The sequence below is a fragment of the Geotrypetes seraphini genome, chromosome 9, assembly GCF_902459505.1.
Source record: "Geotrypetes seraphini chromosome 9, aGeoSer1.1, whole genome shotgun sequence".
In the NCBI taxonomy this organism is placed as follows: domain Eukaryota; kingdom Metazoa; phylum Chordata; class Amphibia; order Gymnophiona; family Dermophiidae; genus Geotrypetes; species Geotrypetes seraphini.
In genome coordinates, this window is record NC_047092.1 from 109,746,831 (window position 1) to 109,770,384 (window position 23,554).

General features: G+C 46.7%; 1 protein-coding gene across 1 annotated transcript in view; it reads left to right on the top strand.

Moving 5' to 3' along the window:
- DTYMK (deoxythymidylate kinase) overlaps positions 1 to 23,554 on the top strand; it is a 190,631-nt gene that overhangs the window by 72,640 nt on the left and 94,437 nt on the right. The window contains exon 3 of the mRNA XM_033957656.1: positions 16,532 to 16,622. Coding sequence (XP_033813547.1) covers positions 16,532 to 16,622 — 91 coding nt within the window. The remainder of the gene's footprint in view (positions 1 to 16,531; positions 16,623 to 23,554) is intronic.

The following is a 23,554-nucleotide window of genomic DNA, read 5'->3' on the forward strand; positions in this document are numbered from 1 at the left end:
AACAATGGATTAGTTGATGTGAAAATCCGAAACAACCTTAAGCAAGAATTTAGGATGGGTACGAAGAACTACCTTATCATGATGGAAGACAGTGAAAGGTGGGTCTGCCACCAAGGCTTGATGCTCACTGACCCGATGGGCAGAAGTGAGGGCAATAAGAAACACAACCTTCCAAGTGAGAAACTTCAAATGAGCCCGCGCCAGTGGATCAAAAGGAGGCTTCATCAAGCGAGCAAGGACCATGTTGAGATTCCAAACCATAGGAGGAGGATTCAGGGGCGGATGAACGTGAAAAAGGCCCTTCATGAAGCGGGAAACCACAGGATAAACAGAGAGGGGTTTCCCATCAATGGGCTGATGAAAAGCCGCAATGGCACTAAGGTGGACTCGAATCGATGAGGACTTGAGTCCAGCGCCAGACAAGGACAGTAGGTAGTCCAAAACAGACGATAAGGAAGCAGACTGCGGGTCCAGGCGCAGCTGAGCACACCAAGAAGAAAAATGGGTCCACTTTTGATGGTAACACTGGAGAGTGGACTCCTTCCGAGAGGCCTCCAGGTCATCCAACACCGACTGGGAGAACTGGAACGAGGGCATTAAGTCTCGAGGAACCAAGCTGTTAAGTGCAGACACTGCAGGTTGGGATGAAGTAGAGATCCCCGACTCTGCGTAAGCAGAGAAGGAAAAACAGGCAGAAGAAGAGCCTCCCTGGAACTGAGATGCAGCAGAAGGGAGAACTAGGGCTGTCGGGGCCACCGAGGAGCTATCAGAATCATGGTGGCATGCGTAGACTTGAGCATGACAAGAGTCTTCAGAATCGGAGGGAATGGAGGAAACGCATACAGAAACAGGTTCGTCCAATCCAGAAGGAAAGCATCCGCCTCGAGCCTTTGAGGGGTGTAGGCCCTGGAGCAGAAGCAGGGCAATTTGTGATTGAGAGGGGACGTGAACAGATCGACATCCGGAGTCCCTCAATGAGCAAATACCTGACGCAGGGTCGAGGAATGGAGAGACCATTTGTGAGGCTGCAGCAGGCGACTCAACCTGTCTGCCAGGCAATTCTGCTGGCCCTGAATGTAGACTGCCTGAAGGAAAATGTTGCGGCGTATGGCCCAAACCCAGAGCTGCATCGCCTCCTGGCACAGAGATCGAGACCTTGTGCCCCCTTGTTTGTTTATATAATACATGACGACTTGGTGTCTGTGCGAACCAGCACCACCTGGTCGCGAAGCAGGTGACAAAAAAGCTTTCAGAGCGTGGAACACCGCCCGAAGCTCCAACAGATTGATGTGACAAAGGCGGTCGGCACTGGACCAAAGACCCTGAGTGCGAAAACCGTCCAGATGAGCTTCCCATGCAAAGGCCGACGAGTCCGTCGTGAGGACCTTCTGCGGGGGAGGAGGATGAAACAGAAAACCTCTGGAAAGATTGGAAGAGAGCATTCACCAGCGGAGAGACTGTTTCAACAAAGGAGTCACGACAATGAGTCGAGAGACAGGATCCCGATCCTGGCGCCATTGAGAGACCAGGGTCCACTGAGGGATGCAGAGGTGAAGTCTGGTGAACCGTGGAGGCCATGTGTCCGAGCAGGACCATCATGAGCCGGGACCGAGGACAGGAGGGTCACCCGCTGACACAAGCGAACAATGGTCTCCCGACGAGGCCGAGGCAAGAAAGAGCGGAGACGAACCATATTTAGGACCGCTCCGATAAACTTGAGAGACTGGGACGGACAGAGGTGAGACTTGGGAAAGTTCACCTCGAATCCTAGACTCTGAAGGAGCAAAGTGGTTTGATTCGTCAGTCGCAGAACCTCCAGGCGAGAAGACGCTTTGATCAGCCAGTTGTTGAGGTAGGGAAACACCTGTAGCCCTCGGAGACGCAGGGCCACTGCTACCACCACCAGGCATTTCGTGAAAACCCTTGGAGAGGCTGCCAGGCTGAAGGGAAGAACACAGTATTGGAGATGGAGATCCCCCACCCGGAATCTCAGATACCGGCGAGAGGTCGGATGGATCAGAATGTGCATGTAAGCCTCCTTGAGGTCCAATGAGCACAGCCAGTCCCCTTCATCCATCAGGGGATGCAGCGTGGGAAGGGTGAGCATTCTGAACCTTTCCTTGATCAGAAATTTGTTCAGAGCCCGGAGGTCCAGAAGAAAGTACCGGGAATAAAACCCCTTATTCCACTGATCCAGAGGGACCTCCTCGACTGCCTGAAGGCGAAGGAGGGCCCGAGCTTCCTGTAGAAGAAGGGGCAGCTGAGACCTTGCAGAAGGAAACTCTTTTGGTGAAGGTCCAGGAGTACGCAACTGAAATGAAGGGAGTACCCTTCCCGGACAATGGAAAGTATCCAACTGTCGGTGGTAAGACTTTCCCACTGAGGATAGAAATAATGGAGACGACCCCCGATGGGAAGGAGGGAAGGCTCCAGAAGGAAGGGAGACAGCAGGCTCAGACAGGGATTGTCAAAAAGATGGCCCAGGCTTCGCTGGAGCCGGGGGCTGGGCCTTAGCAGGACGCTGCTGCTGTTATGGAGGGCGCTTCGAAGGTGGCCGAGAGAAAGCAGGAGTAGATTTCTGTGGGTACCTCCGCAGAGGAAATTTGTATTGCCGAGCTGGAGGAGTCTCATCAGAGAGGTGAAAGACTGTTCGTGTTCCGAGAGGCGCTTGGTGGTCGCCTCAATGGAATCATCAAAGAGCTCATGTCCCACACAAGGGAGATTGGCCAAACGATCCTGGAGTTGGGGTCCATATCCACAATCCGGAGCCAGGCGAGGCGACGCATAGCAATCGCAAAAGCCGTGACTCTCGAGGACAACTTGAAAGCGTCATAAGTCGCCTGAAACATATAGAGAGCGTCTCCTCGAGAAGACGGAACTCCTGACGCCGAGAAGCTGGCATGTCCATTTGGAATGAGTGAAGGGTGTCCACACAGAACCTGAGATAAGATGTGAAGGTAAAATTATAGTTGAGGACACGGTTCACCATCATTGAGTTTTGATAAATACGGGGACCAAACTTGTCCATCATACGTCCCTCCTGGCCCGGAGGGACCGCGGCATACACCTTGGAGGGGTTGGACTTTTTCAAGGAAGACTCCACCACCAAGGATTGGAGGTAAAGCGGAGAATTTTCAAAGCCTTTGACCGGGATTGTCCGATAACGGGACTCCATCTTGGATGGAATGGCAGTAACCGCATAAGGCGTCTCCAGGTTCCGGAGAAATGTCTGCTGGAGAACCTGATGTAGCGGCAAGTGCAGCGGCTCGCGGGGCGGAGGAGAAACACCCATCTCTGCCAGGTATTCTTGGGTATAATGGCACTCAGACTTGAGATCCAGTTGCAGCGCCTTACCCATATCAGAAATGAAACGAGTAAAGGAGGAGTTTCTAGAAGAAGACTCGTCCCCCTGAGGTGACCCAGAACGAGACCAGGGGGCAGCAGAGAAAGAGGGGAAGACTTCCCTTGAATAAAATGCCGGGGCCTCGGAGTCTCGAGAACGAGAAATCGAGGAGGCTCAACTGAACTGCCTTGGGGGCATTGAAGAATGGCCCCGTGGAAGGTGGATCGGGGAGGAATCCGGTGTCCGAGGCACCAGCTTGCAGGGCCACGGTGAAAACGGGGCAAACGAAAACTCCCTACAGGCCTTGAGGAAGACCCCTGGGAGGCGGCCACCTGCCTCATTGGGGAAAACGAACCAGTTTCCAACTCCGAGGCGAGCACAGGCCCTGCGGCCCGTGTGGTCGGAGACCTCCCCCGAAGAGGCGGAGAAGACCGGGGATTTTTAGGAGGGACAAGCCTCGACAAAGTAGAGGGCGAAAACTGAACCCCCTTCCGGGACCCCTGTAAAGCTACAGGCCCCGACTCCAGGGATGAAGAATTACTTGAGGGCAGTCTGCGAGTCTTGCGGGCACGGCCACGAGGCACCAGGGAAGAACGCCCAGGCTGGTCAGACCGGGACCAGTTGAGTCGAGGTCGGGACCAGCTGGCTCACAACCGAGGAAATCTGCATAGTAAAGATAGCCTTAAGCATGTCCTCTAACATAGGCACCGAGACCCAAGGATGTTGGGTTAGAGGAGCAGCAATGCACTCCTTCGGGGGCGACCTCAAGGAAGAGTATTCCCTACGTGAGGAGGCACGCTTTGAATGAGGTCTTTTTATTTTTTTTTATTTTTATTTTTTTTATTTATTTGATTATTCATTACAATATCTTAGTAACAAACATTCATGAATGAATACAAAAAAAATTGCAAATGCAAATTCCATACAAGGATCTACAAAATAACATTAAGAAATCAATCAACCATATCCTAGTCCACATTATCGCTGATTGCCAGTGTTTTAATCTATAAACATCAAATCAAATCTATCTATCCACATTCTAAGAACAGGCAAATGGCCTTTATATATTTTTTTACACATCAACCTCCAAAAGTAAAATTAGTATTTGAAATTAAACTTTCAACCAAGGTTTTCCTTTAATAAAATCTTCCAACTGGACTGGATCAAAAAACACATATTTATCACTTTCATACGAAATCAGGCATTTGCATGGAAATTTCAAAAAGAAAGTGGCTCCAACTGCCAAAACCTTAGGCTTTAGCTGAAGGAACTGCTTCCTTTTAAATTGGGTTTGTCTAGAGACATCTGGGAAAATTATCACCCGTTGACCACAAAACATCTCTTGTTTTTTTAAGAAATATAATTTTAGGACATCTTGTTTTTCAAGCTCTGTCTTAAAGGTCACAAGGAGAGTTGCTCGCTTATCAATTATGTCTTTAGATGATTCCAAAAACTGTGATACATTCAAACTATCAGGTAACACTATTCTATCCATTCCACCTTCATTAACCCTTTCCTTATGGTCTCTTGAGATGTAATATAAATTATCAACCTCAAAGGTCTCCACTTTAGTATAATGTAATATCTCCTTCAAATACATTCTCAAGAGCTCCATCGGGGAAAGGTACTCACAGACTCCGAGGCCGGTGTAGCGGGAGGAGCCGAGGCCGGAGCCTTCGAGGCCAAGGGGAACTTCGAGGCCGAGGCACCCAATGATGGTGCTGAGCTTGAGGCCTGTCCCGCAGGATCCATCGGGCCAAAGAGTTGGAGAATCTTGACCACCCTCCGATGAAGAGCCCACAGTTGCAAAGTCGCACAACGCGGGCTAGACTCAGCGCGGTGATCCACACCCAGGCACTCCACACACCAACGATGGGGGTTGGTGATGGAAATCACCCGGTTGCACTTGGTGCAGTTTTTAAACCTGATCGAGGCTGGGACATAAGAAAAGTACAGCCGTGGCCCTGCAAGGCCAAGCGGCCCGAGTAAGACCGACAACCCGGTAAAAAAGACACGAAGTGAAAATAAAGACGCGAGCACAGCAACTCACCAGAAAATAAAATAAAAAAAGTAAGCTGCGGTGCAAAGAGGCACAACGAATTCGTGTGAAGCAAGGGAGCAGGGCTTCTGTCTCCGTGGAAACAATAGAACTGAGGCCACGCTGAGAAGACGCATGCCCTAGGTTGGGCGGGAGGGGCACTCGCGCATGCGCGGTCCACTCGCAAGCTTGAAGATCTTCAAGCAAGTCTGCTTGCGAGAACGTCCGCTAGGGGGCTCCGTAGATGATGTCACCTGTGAACATCTAAAAGCTAAGTTACTCAGTATTTCATATTCTTCTCTTTTCACTGTTTTTCAGCATTATATCTGCTTAATTTCTCTTCTCCTCCTCCCTGTTTCTTATTAAAAAAAACAAAAAAACACAATAAAATAAACCCTTCTCTTTCATTTGTTAAATCTTATTTCCTCTTTCCCTTCATAGGAATAAGGGTAAGACTTATAGTCCCATCCACCCAAGGGATCACTGTTCATATATAGAGACCCAAATAATCAGGATTACTCAAATCAGGTCACTTCACAACCAATCAAGATGACCTTTATTCTATGCAATCACTGTGGTGCTTTAATTCCAAGACATACTGTTTGGAGGCTTAAGGCTTGCCCCTTCTGTCTTCAACTTGCTAGTATTAAGGAGGAGCTCTGCAAACTTAAAACGGGAATTGAATACAGTTAAAGCAGCTTCCATCACTCCACAAAATCATACCACCTCTACCTCAAAGAATAAAACAGCCCAGGAATAAATGGATCACAGTAGGCTCACAAAGACTGCGACATGTAACACAGAAACATCCACCTTCACTAATATTACCTCTACAGAATTCCTTCGCTCCACTAGTGCACTGCGATACTCAAGAAAACAGAAGGGAGGTGGGACTGGAACCAATGAAGGTAACTCAAGAGAACAAGCGCACCCTAAGCACAAATAAAAAAGCCCAAAACAGAAAACTATTACTGTTGGGGGATTCCATCATCAGAGGCATTAACCTTGGAACACAAGGTGAGGAGACCAAAATAGTGAAATGTCTTCCAGGATCCTTAACTACCAGGAGTTCCAGGCAAATACAGACTATAATTAAGGAAGAAACTTAAGGATTTTAACACTGATGTTGTTATCCATCTGGGAACAAATGACCTGGCCACAGTTTCAGCACAGAAAGCTTTTCGGAAGCTTGGTGTGGGTTTGAAACCTTTTGTAAAGACTTTAGTTTTTTCTGAAATACTGCATGCATATGGAAAGGGAGAGCAAAGAGTGAAAAACACAGAGGACTTTAATAGATGGCTCAAAGCCTGGTGTCATCAAGAAGGCTGCAGGTACATAGGAGGATGGGGAAATACATGGAAGGACAAGAAGCTATATTGCACTGATGGGCTACATATTACTACAGCAGGAAAAGAAAACCTTGCAGAGAAATTTAGACAATATGTTTCTAGGCATTTAAACTAGAAGGTGGGGGTGGTGTATGTATGAAGGACAATTATAGAGACCATCCCCGGCAAAAGAAAAGATGTGATAGTAAAGATTGCAATATAAACAATATCAGCAACTCATTTCTTAGTATTGCAAAGGAAAGTGAAATGAAACATAAATCTGTACGAAAAAGGAGATTACCGCTGAAAAATAGCTGGAAAGCGATGACCACAAATGCTTGCAGTCTAAGCAACAAAGTTCATGATCTGCAAGCCCTGATTTTAGAGGCAGATCTAGATATTGTCGCTATCACAGAGACATGGTTCAGTGAATCATATGGATGGGATGCAAACATACCAGGATATAATCTTTTTAGAAAGGACAGATATGGTCAAAAAGGTGGAGGAGTAGCTCTCTATGTAAAAATCAATATCCAAGCGACCGAAATGCAAAGGACCTGGGGAGAGGAAGTAGCGATATGGATTGCTCTGAAAAGAGAAGATGGAACTTCTATCTACGTGGGTGTAGTCTACAGACCTCCGACTCAATCGCAGCAAATTGATAAGGATCTGATTGTGGATATCCAAAAGTTTGGAAGGAAAGAGGAGGTTTCAACCTGCCGGATGCAGACTGGAATGTTTCGTCTGTGGAATCGGAAAGAGGTAGGGAGATTGTGGATGTCTTTCAAGAGGCTCTGCTCAGACAAATGGTGACTGAACCCACAAGGGAAAAAGCGATATTGGATCTGGTCCTCACAAATGGAGAGAGTATCTCTAATGTTCGAGTGGGTGCTCACCTGGGAAGTAGCGATCATCAAACGGTTTGGTTTGATATAACGGCTAAAGTGGAGAGCAGCCGCACATTACTTAAAGTCCTAGATTTCAAACGTACGGACTTTTAATGCAATGGGAGAGTACCTGAAGAAAGAGCTGTTAGGATGGGAGGACATAAGAGAAGTGGAAAGACATTGGTCTAAGCTGAAAGGAATGATAAAAATGGCTACGGACCTTTATGTGAAGAAAATCAATAAAGACAAGAGAAAAAGGAAGCTGATATGGTTCTCCAAACTAGTGGTGGTGAAAATAAAGGCGAAAGAGATGGCGTTCGTGAAATATAAAAAAAAACCCCAAGAAGAGGAGTGCAGAAAGGACTGCAGGGTGAAATTGAAAGAAGCCAAGAGAGAGATACATCTGGCGAAAGTACAGGCGGAAGAACAAATGGCTAAAAATGTAAAAAGGGAGACAAAAAGTTTTTCAGAGATATTAGTGAAAGGAGAAAGATGAAAAATGGAATTGCTAAATTAAAAGATTCTGGGAATCGATATGTGGAGAGTGATGAGGAAAAAGCAAATGTGCTAAACAAATACTTCTGTTCTGTGTTCACAGAAGAAAATCCTGGAGAAGGACCAATATTGTCTGGCAAAGTTACACGAGAAAATGGAGGAGAGTGTTTATGAGCAACTTGAAAAACTGAAGGTGGACAAAGCGATGGGACGAGACGGGATCCATCCCAGGATACTAAGGAAGTTCAGAGAGGTTCTGGCGAGTCCTATTAAAGACTTGTTCAACAAATCTCTGGAGACAGGTGTGATACCTGGAGATTGGAGGAGAGCGGATGTGGTCCCTATTCATAAAAGTGGTCACAGGGATGAAGCAGGAAACTACAGGACAGTGAGCCTTACTTCAGTTATTGGAAAAATAATGGAAGTGTTGCTGAAAGAAAGGATAGTGTACTTCCTTGAATCTAATGAGTTACAGGATCCGAGGCAACATGGCTTTACAAAAAGGTAAATTGTGCCAAACAAACCTGATTGAATTTTTTGATTGGGTGACCAGAGAGCTGGATCGAGGACGTATGCTAGATATAATTTACTTAGATTTCAGCAAAGCCTTTTGATTCAATTCCTCATAGGAGGCTGTTGAACAAACTTGAAGGGCTAAAGTTAAGACCCAAAATGGTGAACTGGGTTAGAAACTGGCTGTCGGACAGACGCCAGAGGGTGGTGGTTAATGGAAGTCGCTCGGAGGAAGGGAAGGTGAGTAGTGGAGTCCCTCAGGGTTCGGTGCTGGGGCCGATCCTGTTCAATATGTTTGTGAGTGACATTGCTGAAGGGTTAGAAGGAAAAGTGTGCCTTTTTGCAGATGATACCAAGATTTGTAACAAAGTAGACACCGAAGAGGGAGTGGAAAATATGAAAAAAGATCTGCAAAAGTTAGAGGAATGGTCTAATGCCTAGCAACTAAAATTCAATGCAAAGAAATGCAGAGTAATGCATTTGGGGATTAATAATAGGAAGGAACCGTATATGCTGGGAGGAGAGAAGCTGATATGCACGGACGGGGAGAGGGACCTTGGGGTGATAGTGTCCGAAGATCTAAAGGCGAAAAAACAGTGTGACAAGGCAGTGGCTGCTGCCAGAAGGATTCTGGGCTGTATAAAGAGAGGCGTAGTAAGTAGAAGGAAGAAGGTGTTGATGCCCCTGTACAGGTCATTGATGAGGCCCCACTTGGAGTATTGTGTTCAGTTTTGGAGACCGTATCTGGCGAAAGACGTAAGAAGACTTGAGGCGGTCCAGAGGAGGGCGACGAAAATGATAGGAGGCTTGCGCCAGAAGACGTATGAGGAGAGACTGGAAGCCCTGAATATGTATACCCTAGAGGAAAGGAGAGACAGGGCAGATATGATTCAGATGTTCAAATACTTGAAGGGTATTAGCATAGAACAAAATCTTTTCCAGAGAAAGGAAAATGGTAAAACCAGAGGACATAATTTGAGGTTGAGGGGTGGTAGATTCAAAGGCAATGTTAGGAAATTCTACTTTACGGAGAGGATAATGGATACCTGGAATGTGCTCCCGAGAGAGGTGGTGGAGATTAAAACTGTGACTGAGTTCTAAGAACTGTGGGATGAACACAGAGGATCTAGAATCAGAAAACAATATTAAAAATTGAACTTAGGCCAGTACTATGCAGACTTGCACGGTCTGTGTCTGTAAATGGCTATTTGGTGGATGATGGGCTGGGGAGGGTTTCAATGGCTGGGAGGGTGTAGATAGGCTGGAGTAGGTTTTAACTGAGATTTCGGCAGTAGGAACCCACGGACAGTACCGAGTAGAGCTTTGGATTCTTGCCCAGAAATAGCTAAGAAGAAAAAATTAAAAAAATTAAAATTGAATCAGGTTGGGCAGACTGATGACCCATTCGGGTCTTTATCTGCCGTTATGTTACTATGTTATTGTGTAGAGAATATGCTGCCTGCTTGTCCTTGGATAAAGGTCTTTTTAAACCCCTGGTATTGGACCTCAAAGGGACTTTTTTTCTTGCAATTTCCGTGCAAATGTATTATTAAAGTAAAGGAGAAATCTTTTGCATTCTTTAATCCTGAGCATTTGAAAAAATTCTTGGAAGCAAGGAAGTCTTTAGTTCCAATAGCAGTCTCTACGCCTTCAAATGTGAATTATGTGGAAATTAATGATGCTTAACATGTAATCCGCCAGCTAATGTCTTGCCTCAGTTCTCTTAAATAATTTTGATATTGATTTCTTTATATCTTGTTTCAATTGTAACTCTATTTCTTTGTCAAGATTTATGAAAATTTAAATAAATAAAAAAACGAGAAAATTCGGAAAGTAATCGGAGACCTTCTGGCTACTCGATCCCATTGGCCTGGCAGTATCTCCAGGTTTTGGGGTTCATGGTTGCGACGATAAATGTAGTTCTGTGGACCAGAGCCGGACAGCATTCCTTGCAGGAGGCTCTGTTGCCCCAATGGAATCCGCAGCGAGACCCATTACTTGCCCTCCTGCTTTGAATGGCGGTGGCATGTAGCAGCATGGCATGGGGTTGCGTCCCCTGTCGCTGGCCAGGGGTCTTCCGCTCCAGATTTTGGATTGGGTGACTGTCAACAGACACGAGTCTCTCCAGCTGGGGGGTGGTCTGTATGTCTGTTCTGGCGCAGGGTCGGTTGGTGCTCTCAGAGCACCAGTGATCACTCAATCGACTGTTATTGAGGGTGATTCGTCTGGCCCTCTTGCATTTCCAGGGTTGTCTTCGTCATCGAGCTGTCTGAGTGTTCTTGGAGAATGCCGTGGCGGTGGCTTATGTCAACTGGTGGGGAGGGCACAAGGAGTCCCTCCCTGAGCATAGAGGCTCGGTTGCTCTCTTGCTGGGTGGATTCAGCACTAAATTTGAGGGGGTCCCTGGTTTAGTACCCCCTTCTGTGTCTGTGTCTTCCTATAGCACTATTTTTGTCGTTCAGGTTCCAAATTTTCCATAACCTGTTTTCTAGTTGTCATTGTTGCTGTTTTGCATTTGCTAGTATGAGCAGAATTGATTTGTGTTGGGAGTTCCCTGTTTTCCTCTATCTCTTGTTTATTATCTTCTGTAGATGTTCATGGCTGCTTGAAGACTGACTGGTGTCCAAGGGGCATGTTCCAGGATATGCTAACAGAGAGGAGTTAAGACTTCAATCATCTGAGGCTTCTTACAGTGTTTGGCGGCAAAGGATGCATAAATCCACTAATCCTGGAATAAAGAGAGGGTTTACAGTCCGGGAGGGCTGGAGGGGGTACTTTCCTTTAAAATGGGCTGATTCCTCTTTTCATTATTTGGGAATACTCACTCCTTCTACTACCTCTCTTAAGGATTGTAACCTCCGGTTGTTGATGAATTATACTAGTCAACGGTTGGAGGGATGGCGGTTTTTCCCCCTTTACAGCTATTCAACATGGTACTTTTTCCAAAATGGCTCTATGTTCACCAGATGCTCCCCATTCGCCACTTTTAAAAAGATCTGCGAGCGTTGTATAAATTAATGTCTTTATTTTTGGGGGGAGGCAGGAAACCAAGAGTGGCTTTTCATTCTTTGTTGGGGTCTTGGTCCCAAGGAGGGATGGGAATCCCAGATATGCAGACATACAATCACATTTGTCTTGTTCGAAATCTAGGCGATTGGATTTTGGAGAAAGGCTGAACAAATTGCGACTATACTCTCTTGAAGAAAGTAGGGAGAGGGGAGACATGATTGAGACATTTAAATATATCACTGGTCGTATCGAGGTGGAAGATATGTTCTCTCTTTGAGGACCCTCGACCACAAGAGGGCATGCGCTAAAAATCAGGGGCAAGAAGTTTCATGGCGACACCAGGAAGTATTTCTTCATCAAAAGAGTGGTTGACAATTGGAATGAGCTTCCAGTGCAGGTGATTGAGGCCAGCAGCGTGGCAGATTTTAAAAACAGATGGGATACCCAGGTCGGATCTCTAGGAGGGTAGAGTTAAGGGGATGGGTCATCAGAGCACGATATCTCAAAGGGTAGCTAGGAGGGAGGGTCAATAGAGTGGGCAGAATTGATGGGCCTTGGCCCTTTTCTGCCGTCACTTTCTATGTTTCTATGAAGTCTATATGTGTTTGCGTATGAATTGTTCTTCTATCATCCTTGGCATTTATCATCTTTACTCCATGTTCTGAGAGCGGTGCTTCCTGTCCCATTACGTTCCAGTTTTTTATTAGGCTCCCTTCGGGATACTTGGAAAATTTTAGTCCTTTTGCTAGATGGGCAGCCTGGGAATTCGGATCAATTGTCGATTCAAGGAACTCTTCAGTTTGCTCTGGGGAGGGATAGTTCCTCCTTTCAGCATTGGAGACAGACTGGTATAACTTTACTGGAGCTTGTACTTCGGCAGGATGGTTCTTTGATGTCCTGGTGAGAGTTTCAGCAAAAGGAGGGGATTTTGGCCATAGATCACTTTGCTTATTTGCAGTAACAGCATTATGTGTGTTCTCTGGGGGTAGAGGTTCTTCACTGTGGTCTTGGTGGTAAACTTTGGGATTTTTTTGCCCAGTTTCGGGACACTGGCCTTACAGTAATGCTGTTGCATAAAGCACTTTATCAGCTTACTGTGGCTAGATCTTGGGAGTCTTTATGTGCGCCCTGAGCACCCAACTTGGGTCTACGCCCTCAGGATTTGAATATTGGTAGCTATATCCGCTGTATTCCAACTCTTTTGTTGTCTGCTGAATTACGGGAGTGTCAGTTTGGGTTATTTCTAGGGCTCTAATGTGTGCATGCCGGCTTCCCTTCTCCCCCACCCCCCCCCCCCCCGGGACATAACTTCTGTTTCGGAGGGAAGAGAAGGGAAGCCGGCACGCACACATTAGAGCCCTGGAGAATGAGTTCGCTACGGGCTAAGGTGGGAAATCTCCAAGCCGGTGAGGGTTTAAAAAAAAAAAATGTTGAGCATCAGCAGCAGCAGCAGCAGGATTCATGATCGGATGACAGCCAGGCGGTCATCTAAATTAGCCGGGCGGACCACCCGGCTAAAAGGCCCTAGGGGAGAACACTGTATACAGATCGCGATAAAACTGCATGAAATGGTCTTGAATAGCTTTATCCTACGTGTGCAGCACAGAAGAGTTCTCCCGAATATGGGAGATGCGCGTTGCCTTCCGGAAAGACCGGACAAGATTAGCCAGGAGCCTCCCTGCCCGATTGCCCCACTGATGAAGTTTATGCTTGAAAATATCAATATGAGTAAGGGCCCTATCGGTGAGGATAGCGTCAATTCGTTTACGCAGACTAAGATAAGACTGACAGGCCTCCTCTGAGTCATGTTGCAAGTGGCGAGTCTGTCGTTCTCTCAATTGTTTCGCAAGAGACATTAGCTCAGCATCCCGCTGTTTGCGTTTGCGGATTGTATATTCTATAATGCAACCCCTGAGGTAGGCCTTTGCGGCCTCCCAGAACACCGTGTCAGATACGTCGCCCCCCTGCATCAGACTGCACATACTTGGCCCATTCCTCTGCGAGGTAAGTGTGGAAGGCATCATCCAAATACAAGGAAGGATTGAAGCACCAGATGCGGTCAGTGAGGGACCCCCCCCCCCACTTCAAAGTCAGCGTGACAGCCGCATGATCACTGAAAGGAACATCCAGGATATGGGTGCACACCACCCGCCCAATGGACCGAGAGGGGATCAAAATATAGTCCAAGCAAGAGTGACTGTGATGCACCCCGGAGAAGAAGGTAAAATCCACCTTTCCCGGGTGATAGATGCACCACACATCCTGGAGATCCAATTCCCCCAGCAAAAAATTCACTCCCAGGCACTCGTTGTCCCTCCTCACTACCCTAGGTGGTTTACAATCAAGAGAAGAGTCACTGGTCACATTAAAGTCTCCACTTACTATAAGTTCGTAATTTGACAATGCTGAGAGATGAGCCAAGATACCCGAAAAGAAGGAGTGGGAGTAAACATTAGGGGCATATAAATTGCATAGCACTACGGGTTTGTCAGACAAGGTCCCTGCCCAGATGACATAACAATCCTGAGGGTCCTGAAGAACTTGTGCATGACCACCATGAGCCCTTTATGAATAAGAATAGCAACACCCCGTTGTTTAGAGTTATAGAAGGAAGAGACAACCTCCCCCACCCAGTCGCTTGCCAATTTAATGGTGCTCACTCACCGTAAGATGAGTCTCCTGTAAAAAAGCCACGGAGAGCTGCTCCCGCCGCAAAAAGGAGAGAACTTTTGTCCTTTTCGCCAGGGAGTTAATACCAGCTACATTTAAAGTAATGCACATGAAATCAGCCATAGCCATGAGAGGTACAGAGAACCAAACTACAAAAGTACTTGTGCATATTGTGATCTCCAAGGGCCTCCCAGCCGGACCCCCTGGGACAAGTAGAAAAAAATCCAATCACCCAGCCAACAAGCACCCCCCAATCCCCCCCAACCATCCATCCCCACCATACTACAACTCCATGCTCCCGCAAGCAGTCAAGGGAAAAACCACAGCAAACACCACCACCCCCAATCCGGCCCCCAAGACTCACCCCAGAGCATTACCGCACATAAAATCTGGATCAAGGCCACACACAACCCAACAAACACACCCCTCCCCCCACCCACCAAGTCCCACCCCCATCCTCCACATTCCAGCCAGAATAAAAAGGAGAAAAAAAGCCCATGTCTAACCCCCACCCCATCCAACCTAAGACAGAATGTCAAATTGTCCACTAGAAATAACTACAACCCACATATCAGCAGAAAAGAGAACAAGAAAAAGTCCCCAAACTCCAGTCCTTAAAAAGAACAGAGCAGGCCATAGCAAAAACAAAGAAAAACGATAAAGCACAAGGCCACTAAAGAAAGGTATCTAGGCAAGCCCTGAGGGGCCTAGGTGTAGAGCAGCAGAGAGGCAGGCAGGCAGGAAGAAAGTAGTCAGTGGCCCCAACATCACAGATCTGATCCCTCTCCGACCCGGCACAGGGGAAACTCCACAGTAGGCAAGATGTCAGAAATCCAAGCCTCCAGCAGCACCACTGGCCCAAGCACCCGTGGAGCCTCAGGTCCTAGGGCCCTGCACGAGCAGGCAAAGCCCCCCACCAAAGACAAGGAGACGCCATGTGAGAGGCCACGAGGCAGCCACTGCCACAGCTACCTCAAAGGCTCAACCACTGCAGGACGGCTCCGCTAGAGTTCAGTTAGTTGGGGAGAGGGGGGGGGCGGGGGCTAGCTCTGAATGTAGGCTTTGAGGGCATCCATGGAGTCACATGTCTTCGGACCTCCTGCACACACGATGCGAACCTGCGCTGGGAACAGGGCAATGAAACTCGGTTCCCAGTTACGTAGTTCAGAGCAGTAGGGGGCTAGGGCACGCCGGCGCGCAGCAAACTCTGCCGAATAGTCATGGAAGAATAACATCTTGCCCCCTGATACTCCAACACTCCTTTCTTCCTGTAGAGGGTCATCAGCTTGGCTTTGTCTGCAAAATTTAGGTATCGGGCGATCATGGGTCTCGGCCTGCCATCTCCCTCCTGCCGCAGCTCCAGGTGGTGGACCCGTTCCACCATGAGGTTCGGGCCCGCAGGAGTGAGGCCAAGGGCTTCGGGGAACCAGCGCTCAACAATCCCCCAAAGTTCCTCATCCTTTATGGTTTCGGCGAGACTCACCAGGCGTACATTGTTGCGCCCCGGTTCTCCTGGTCCTCGAGCCTGGCATGGAAGGTGGCACAGCGCGTTTCCAGCGCACAAACCTGCGCTTCCATTGTTATCGTGCGGTCTTTATGCTCAGCAATACGGGACTTTGCCGTCTGTAGACGCTGCCCGTGGCGTGCCATGCGATCGCGTATATCCTCCACAGTTGCCTGCAGCTTAGAAAGGTGATCATCGATCACAGTCGAGATGGTCCTCGTCATTTCTTTAACAGTGGCCTCCTGCAGGACTACAGTCAGAGACGAGGAAGGCACAGATGCCATATTGCCAGCGCTGGAGTGCTTAGGAGTTTTGGCCTGTCGTGCCGATTTTATGGGCATAACTCAATCCCGGGCCCAAAAACAGGATCAGGAGTCGCCCACGTAGTGCAGAGGAAGAAGCACTACACTCCGATGCCAAAAGAAATCGTGGCAGGCAGAGAAGGAAGCAGAAGAGAGCAAAGTTAAATGGGTGAGGGTCGGAGCTCGAGCAAGAAGCCACCGCTCAGCTCCATTTCATCGTGTGACCTCCTACATATAGCTACTTGATGAGATTTTCCATATATATTTGGGGTAAACAAGATGTCTCCCTTTTCAGGTTGTCTAATTGTCTAGAATATCATACACATTGGACGCAATTATAATAAATTTATTGATTTAACCCACACCAAACTGAAATTTGAGTGATAGTCAGTAGATAAAATCTATGGCATATTTGTCACTAATAACTTTTATCTTGCTTTAGGCCATTAATTAAGGAGAAGTTAAACAATGGAGTCACATTGGTAGTGGACAGATACGCTTTTTCTGGGGTGGCTTTCACAAGTGCAAAGGAGGTTAGTGATTTCCCTTCTTGGATTTATAAAACGCCAACAGTTTGCACTGGTAAAAGGTGCTTGTGCAATTATGCTATTAATATAATTTTGTAAAATCATTTTTTTTCTCAACTAGCAGGTTCATGCTGCTCCTTTTGGGCATTCAACTTGATCAGAACCAATAGATGTGCCTCCATAAGTGTTCATTTATTATCTATTGTATTTGATATTGTCACTAGAGTTCATTCTTATTTATTTAAACCCAATTATTAATCTACCTCTCAAAATATTTCTTAGCAGATAATATCTGATATTTAAAATCATAATTAAACAGTAACAACAAATACCTACAAACAATACACCAGAATAAATTATATCCGTTATGTCATTCTTATCATCCCACTGGTCAGAACTGAACTTGTAGACTATGCCCATCAACCAGCAAATGGAGACCGAGAAAGAAAGTAGTTATGGTGATTTGTCCCTTAAGGAATTGTGCAGTCCTGGAATCTACAGTATTCTGTCTCCAGTAGATGGTGATGGTGCTTAATACTGTTTTGTTGCTTTTTAACCCTACTAGTTAGGATATTTTACATTACATTTGTGATTTCTATTCCGCCTGTGCCGTGTGGTTCTAAGCGGATTACAGTTAAAAGAGATCAGGGCATTACCGAGAGAATAACATAACAACAATCAAGTAAATTACATGCTGTGGTATAGAAATATAGGTATAAGAAATCTGGATTTCTCGATAGAATAACTCGACAGGGATCAAGTAGATTACAAGGTTCAGTGGGGAAAATAGTATAGGCAACTGAAGAAAGGTACCTAACTTTGAAGGAATCAATTGAACGGATATTTTAATAAGTTTTTCAGCTTTACGGTAAGAAAATTTATAATAATAATAATATTATAGCAATAATTTATATTCCGCATAGCCTACAATTCTATGCGGATTACAAATTATTCAGGTACTCAAGCATTATTCCTTAACTGTCCCAGCAGGCTCCCACTCTTATCTACTGTACCTCCCAAGGCTCTCTTCCTATTTCTCCCCCTACCCTGGGATAGGTGCTTGGTATTGAGAAGCATCCAGATTTCTCCTGGGCCAGTTTCCAAGCTGGAACCAGGGAATTATTTTTGAGCTGCTGCTGCTGCATGCCAAAGGGAAATACTTGGTGTTGCCAAGTCCCTCTCTTTTTCCCCAACACCCTAAGGTGATGCTCCCTGGAAATTTTTTTCATATTGCAAGTATGCTCTGTGTTAATTTGTACTTGCTAACAGTTCTTGGTGTCAGCTGCACTGTTCTGCACAAATAGGTGTTATCCCTTCCTTCCACCAGGTGGAGGTAGAAAAACCTGAATACTGCTAGTGACATCGCTAGCATAAGCTGAGGTGTTCCCTGAAACAATCCAGTATATTTCTCCACCTTCAGCAGGTGGTAGGTCGTACTGATGGTGCTCTTATCCATGGCCTAGCACTCTGCATCTAATGGCTGCTCCCAGGTCAATCTCAAGACCATACCTGATTGCGCTCAGAGCTGGACTCCACAGCCCTCAGTCACACTTTAATGCCACTGCAAGGATTTGGCTTGGTTTTGTGGGGGCCTTACCTGAAGGGTGCAGGTCCCTATCCTCACATCCCTTTTGGATGTAGTCCCCATGGACTTCCTTGCTGCTCCTAAGCTTTCCAAAAGTGCTCGCTTCTGCAGCACATATAGCTGTACATGCAGGAAGGGTCTTCCTCGGTTAGTTTGGGCTCTGGCATCATGCAGGAACACTAGGATGCTGCTTAACATGGTTTGTGGGAGAGATGTCTCTCAGGCAGCAGGAACTAAGCAGGTGTTCTGGAGGAGGACCAGCACGTGAACAGACGTCTGGGTCCGGCCACTCTTCAGGCTTCTATCACACACACAAAGGGTAGCAACTTGGCATGGCATAGCTTGTAGGCCTCAGGATCAGGAACCATAAGCATGGGCTCCCTTCTTAGACAGTGTCTGCCACGAGCCCTCTTGGGAATTCATTTTTATATTCTATTGGACTCTGTTCCTATCGGGGAAGATGATGCTTTCCACACCTGCTTTGACCTCTTGACCTGAGTGTCTCTAAAAATGTCCTTTAGACATTACTTCAGGAAAATTCCAGGATCCGTGGCTCCTCCTTCTGGCCCTCGGAATATTTGGGCTTCAAATTGTCTAAAGGGCCAATGTTCCCCAAATAAGGCTCCAAGCTGGAATACGTAATGACAAATCCCATTGGTATTGGTTCAGTTCGTCACTTATGAGACCCCCTTAGGAGCAAAAGTAGGCAAGAGGTTTTTCTCTGTTTCAGGCCCATCCTCTGAATAAGCAAGTGAAATGTATTTGGCTTCTGTATAATAATCTTATGTGCAGGCCTAACCCTTACATAGACACCCCCGTACCACCACCACCACTACTACAAAAAAAAAAATTTGTCCTAGCTAGCTTTATGCCCTTTGTCAAGGGCTAATGCTGTTGTAAACTAGGTGAGAATTTCCTTGTACACGCTGGTCCTAAGGGCCAGTGTACACCAAGGCAGTTGGATAGGCCCATGCACGTCTGCCATGTAGTAAGGCATGCTGATAGTACACTCTGCATGGTTTGTAGAGCCAACAGCTAAGCAGGGATAATTGATTTATATTTATAGTATGTAAATGTGCATTTAGTCTGTATTTTTCTCAGTGAGCATCTGCATGTTCTGTACCCTTCCTCCTTCACCTGCTTAGTTCAAATGGATACATTCCTCACATAGTGTTCCTGCCAAGGCAGATTGGCAGAATCCTTTCTTTTATCTCAATTCACTTGGATAAGGAGAATAAATCCCTGATCATTTGATATGGTTGGGGGGGGGGGATTCATTCTTGTCTACACCAGGGCCTTAGGGGTCCCAGTGTATTTTTTGGCTCTAGAGTTTGACCCAGATGATTAAGCAGGCCCTGCAGAGGTCCTCTCTTGGGACCTAATCCTAATCATTATCCCTAATTCTTTCTCTCATCATTTTGTGAGTCTCAGCAATATAGAATAGATCTTGTGGTTCTGGAGAGTCTGGGTTCTTTGGAGGTAGCTAAGGAGACCTTGGAGGTCCTCTCAGGCTCCCAGTTCCCTGTGGACTCCAGTTCCGAGGATTTTCTCTTTCAGGAGGCTGTGGAGGAATGGTCCCATGGGTTTCAGCTCCTTTGTTGTGAGGAGTTGTCTAGTCTCTTAGATGAGGTTGCAGGGGCTTTGGTTATGCTTAAGCTTCCTACTGTGGTAGAGTGAGACTCCCTGGATAGTTCCTTTTGGGTGACCAAGATTCTTCATCAGCTCTATGCTTCTACTGAGGAGGCTAAGAAATGCTGGATCTTCCCAAAGGTGGATACCCTGGTTATGGGGGTCACAAAGGTGACTGTATCTGGCCAAGAGGGCTTGGGCCTTAGGGAACTCCATAAAAAGAATGTGGGGCCCTTTTTAGTGGGGGCCTCAGCATTCAGGCTATTTGTAGTAGTTACATAATTATGCTGCATTGGTCCCAGCGATTGATGAAGTCCCCAGAGATTTCTCGCCTAAAGTCCAAGTCAACTTTTTTGGTGCGGATGTCCTCTACAGTCTAATTCAGTGGTTCCCAAACCTGTCCTGGGGGACCCCCAGCCAGTCAGGTTTTCAAGATATCCCTAATGAATATGCATGAGAGAGATTTGCATATAATGGAAGCGACAGGTATGCAAATCTCTCTCATGCATATTCATTAGGGATATCTTGAAAACCTGACTGGCTGGGGGTCCCCCAGGACAGGTTTGGGAACCACTGGAATTCATCTGATTTCCTGCTCAGTGGTGGTGGTAGGGGGGTTGCTGGTGGTTGTGGCTTCCCCATTGCGTGTGGATGCAGTTTCCAAGAAGCTATTGAATCAGCTGTCCTTTAGGTGACTCTTGCTCTTTTGTGATGACTTGTAGAAGTTGGTGAAGGATATGGGGGAGGCATGACTGTCTCCGTGAGCTGCAGCTAGGGTGTGCAGCAATCTTTAGTCTTAAGGGGGTGGGCTGCTGCAGGTCAACTCAGTGCCCTTAGATCCTTCAAGCAACATTCCTTTTGAAGCCCCAGGTGAGCTAGGCTCTCGGGTCCCTCAGGCAGAATCTCAATTGCTCTGCCTGACCAATGAGGATGTGCCAGGCCCCTTGGTTGTTTCTAGTGGGAGGAAGACTGTCTCTTTTACAGTGACTAGTTAATTCTGGAGATGATTGAGAGGGTACTCTATGGAGTTCATTCATCTGGTTCCAGATGTTTTCATGACCTCTACCAGCGGCTTGGCTCTAAAGCACAAGGCTGTCATTTTTACCATTCAGTATTTCTGTGGTTTGGGAGCAGTGGAACTTGTTCTGCCAGCAGAGCACAACTTAGACAGGTACTTGGTCTATTTCATGGTTCCGAAAAAGGGTGATTCCTTTCACCATATCTTGGACCTCAGTGTAAAGGGTGGTTCCTTTCACCCTATCTTGGATCTCAGTGTGGATGCATTGTTTTGGTTGGGGTTTTCTTGTGGGGGTTTTTTGCGAGTCCAGTGCTTCTGGATGGAAATTCCTCGCTCAATTATCACCTCATCGTGGCTGAAGGAGTTCTCGACTTCCAGAGACCTCATGGAGGCCTACTTCCACTTCTCCACTGCAGATCCATCACAAGAGATATCTGAGCTTCTGTGTGGTGGGGTGGCACTTTTCAATATCAGGCCTTGCCGTTTTGCTGGGCTACAGTGGCCCACACGTTTTTGAAGGTGATGGAGGTGGGTGGCTGCAATTAGGATGACTTGACTAATTCAAGTCAGCTCAGCTTTGGAGACCAGTCTGGATACCTCACAGGTCATTTTACCTTCTAGAATCCCTGGGTTAGTTGGTAAACTGGCACAAGAGCCATCTGGCCTTCTCAGTCCCTGGAATATATTGGGATCTGCTTTGACATAGCCAGAAGGATGATCTTTTTTTTCTCTTCTGGAGAGGTCAGAGAAGCTCTGAGCACAGTTGTGCTGGTTGTGCAGTCTACTGGGAGCCCACAGTTTGTGATTACTTGCAACTCTTGGGCTTCATGGCTGCTATGCTGGAGGTGGTGGAGAGAATTCATCTGTACGTCAGAGATGTCAAGACAAGCCGGAAGTCAAACAGCAGAAGAAGTGTGGCGTGGTGGTTAGAGCTACAGCCACGGCACCCTGAGGTTGTGGGTTCAAACTCTGCGCTGCTCCTTGTGACCCTGGGCAAGTCACTTAAATCCTCCAGTGTCCCAGGCTTGAAGTACCTGTATGTAAACTGCTATGTGTTGTTGTAAAACTACAAAAAAGCAGTATACAAGTCCCAACCCCTTTCCCTTTCATCAAGCCTTCAAGTTCTGGTTACTTAAAGACTTTGAATGGACTATGTGCTATTAAGTTTGAGTAGTAACAGTGGTATCTACGGATAACCAGGCGGGAAGTGTTTTGTCCTATATTCATGTGACTAGAGTGATATATATATATATATATTTTTTTTTTTTTTTTCAGATATGTAAACAGAGTGTATTTCTACGCTCCCAGAGTGCACTGCTGAGCTCTCTTTGTCCTGGCTGCTTCTCTAGTGTGTCCTTGGGCAAAGATTTGTATGCACCCTGTGCATCAGGCCCTGTTGTCTCAATGGTCATCAGCCTCGCAGAATTTCCATTGTCCTCTGTTGTTGCTGCCCAAGGTAAGGCTCAGTCGCCTGATAGATGGTCCAGTTTATCTACTGAGAGGGGTTCCTCTGAATCCCCTGCAGTAGGTTTTGGTCACCACAGATGTAAGTCTTGGGTTGGGGAGCTTATTATAAAACCTGGAGGAGGGTGGCTCAGGCCAGGATGCATCCTGGAGTCCCTGGCTGTCTTCCCAACTCTGTGAGAGTTTTGGTTGCTCCTCAAGGGGAAAGTGGTCAGTAATGTTGCACTACCATCGCAGTAACATACATAAACAAGCAAGGCAGCGTCAGGAGTCAGTTGGCCCTAGAGGCAGCATATCTGTTGGTAGGCAAAGGCCCATCAGCAGTCCACATTGCTGGCAAGGACAAGGTTCAGGGAGATGTTCTTGTTTCTTCATGGATCCAGGAGGGTGGGAGTTGGGGTAACAGGCCTTTCATCTCATTCTGGATTGCTGGGGCTCTTCACAATTTTGACTGATGGCATCCAGGAACAGCACAGAGGATAGATAGATGCCCTAATTCAAATGTAGCCATTACAGGAGCCCTTCTTTGTCTTCCTCTGTGACTTCTGCTAGGCCGTCTCTTGCGAAGAATTGTGCTACTAATATCTGCTCCTATTAGTGGCACCAGAGTGGTTTCACAGTCCATGCTGTGTGGTTCTCTGGAGTTTCCTAATGGAGAATCCTCTTCCACTGCACAGGGGTTGCAATCTGCTCCAGCAAGAGCTGGTAGACAGAAGATCTGGATTCCATCTGGCTTAAGATTTAGCTATTGAAAGGAGAGGTTTTCCCCTATGGTGGTCTCTAGACTGCTCCACTACAAGAAGTCCTCTAGATCCTTGGCTTAAGTCCGGCTCTGGTGAGGTATGGGGAATGGTCCCTGGTCTATGTCGGAGTACATACCCCGAGTCGCGTTTTCTTGCACACTTAAAGATGAGTATTTCTATCTACTAAAACTATTTATGAAAACTGCACTTAAACACTTAAAAAATTTTTGGACCGATGACGATTTCTGGTATAGTATATACTGTGTGTGTTGAAACTTAATTTTCACACAGTTACACCACTGAGGTCTATGAAGCTTTATAAAGATGTTATTCTAAGGTCTTTTTCTTGGAATGAATGTGAATGTTGGAAGCACAGCTATGTTCCACATGCGCTGTAGTCCGCAAGGGGTGTGAGGATTTCCAGGGTTCACAGTCATCGATCTCCAAAGAGGGTCTTCTAGCACCTTTTTCCCCAACTCTTGTGAAAATAGTGTCGGGG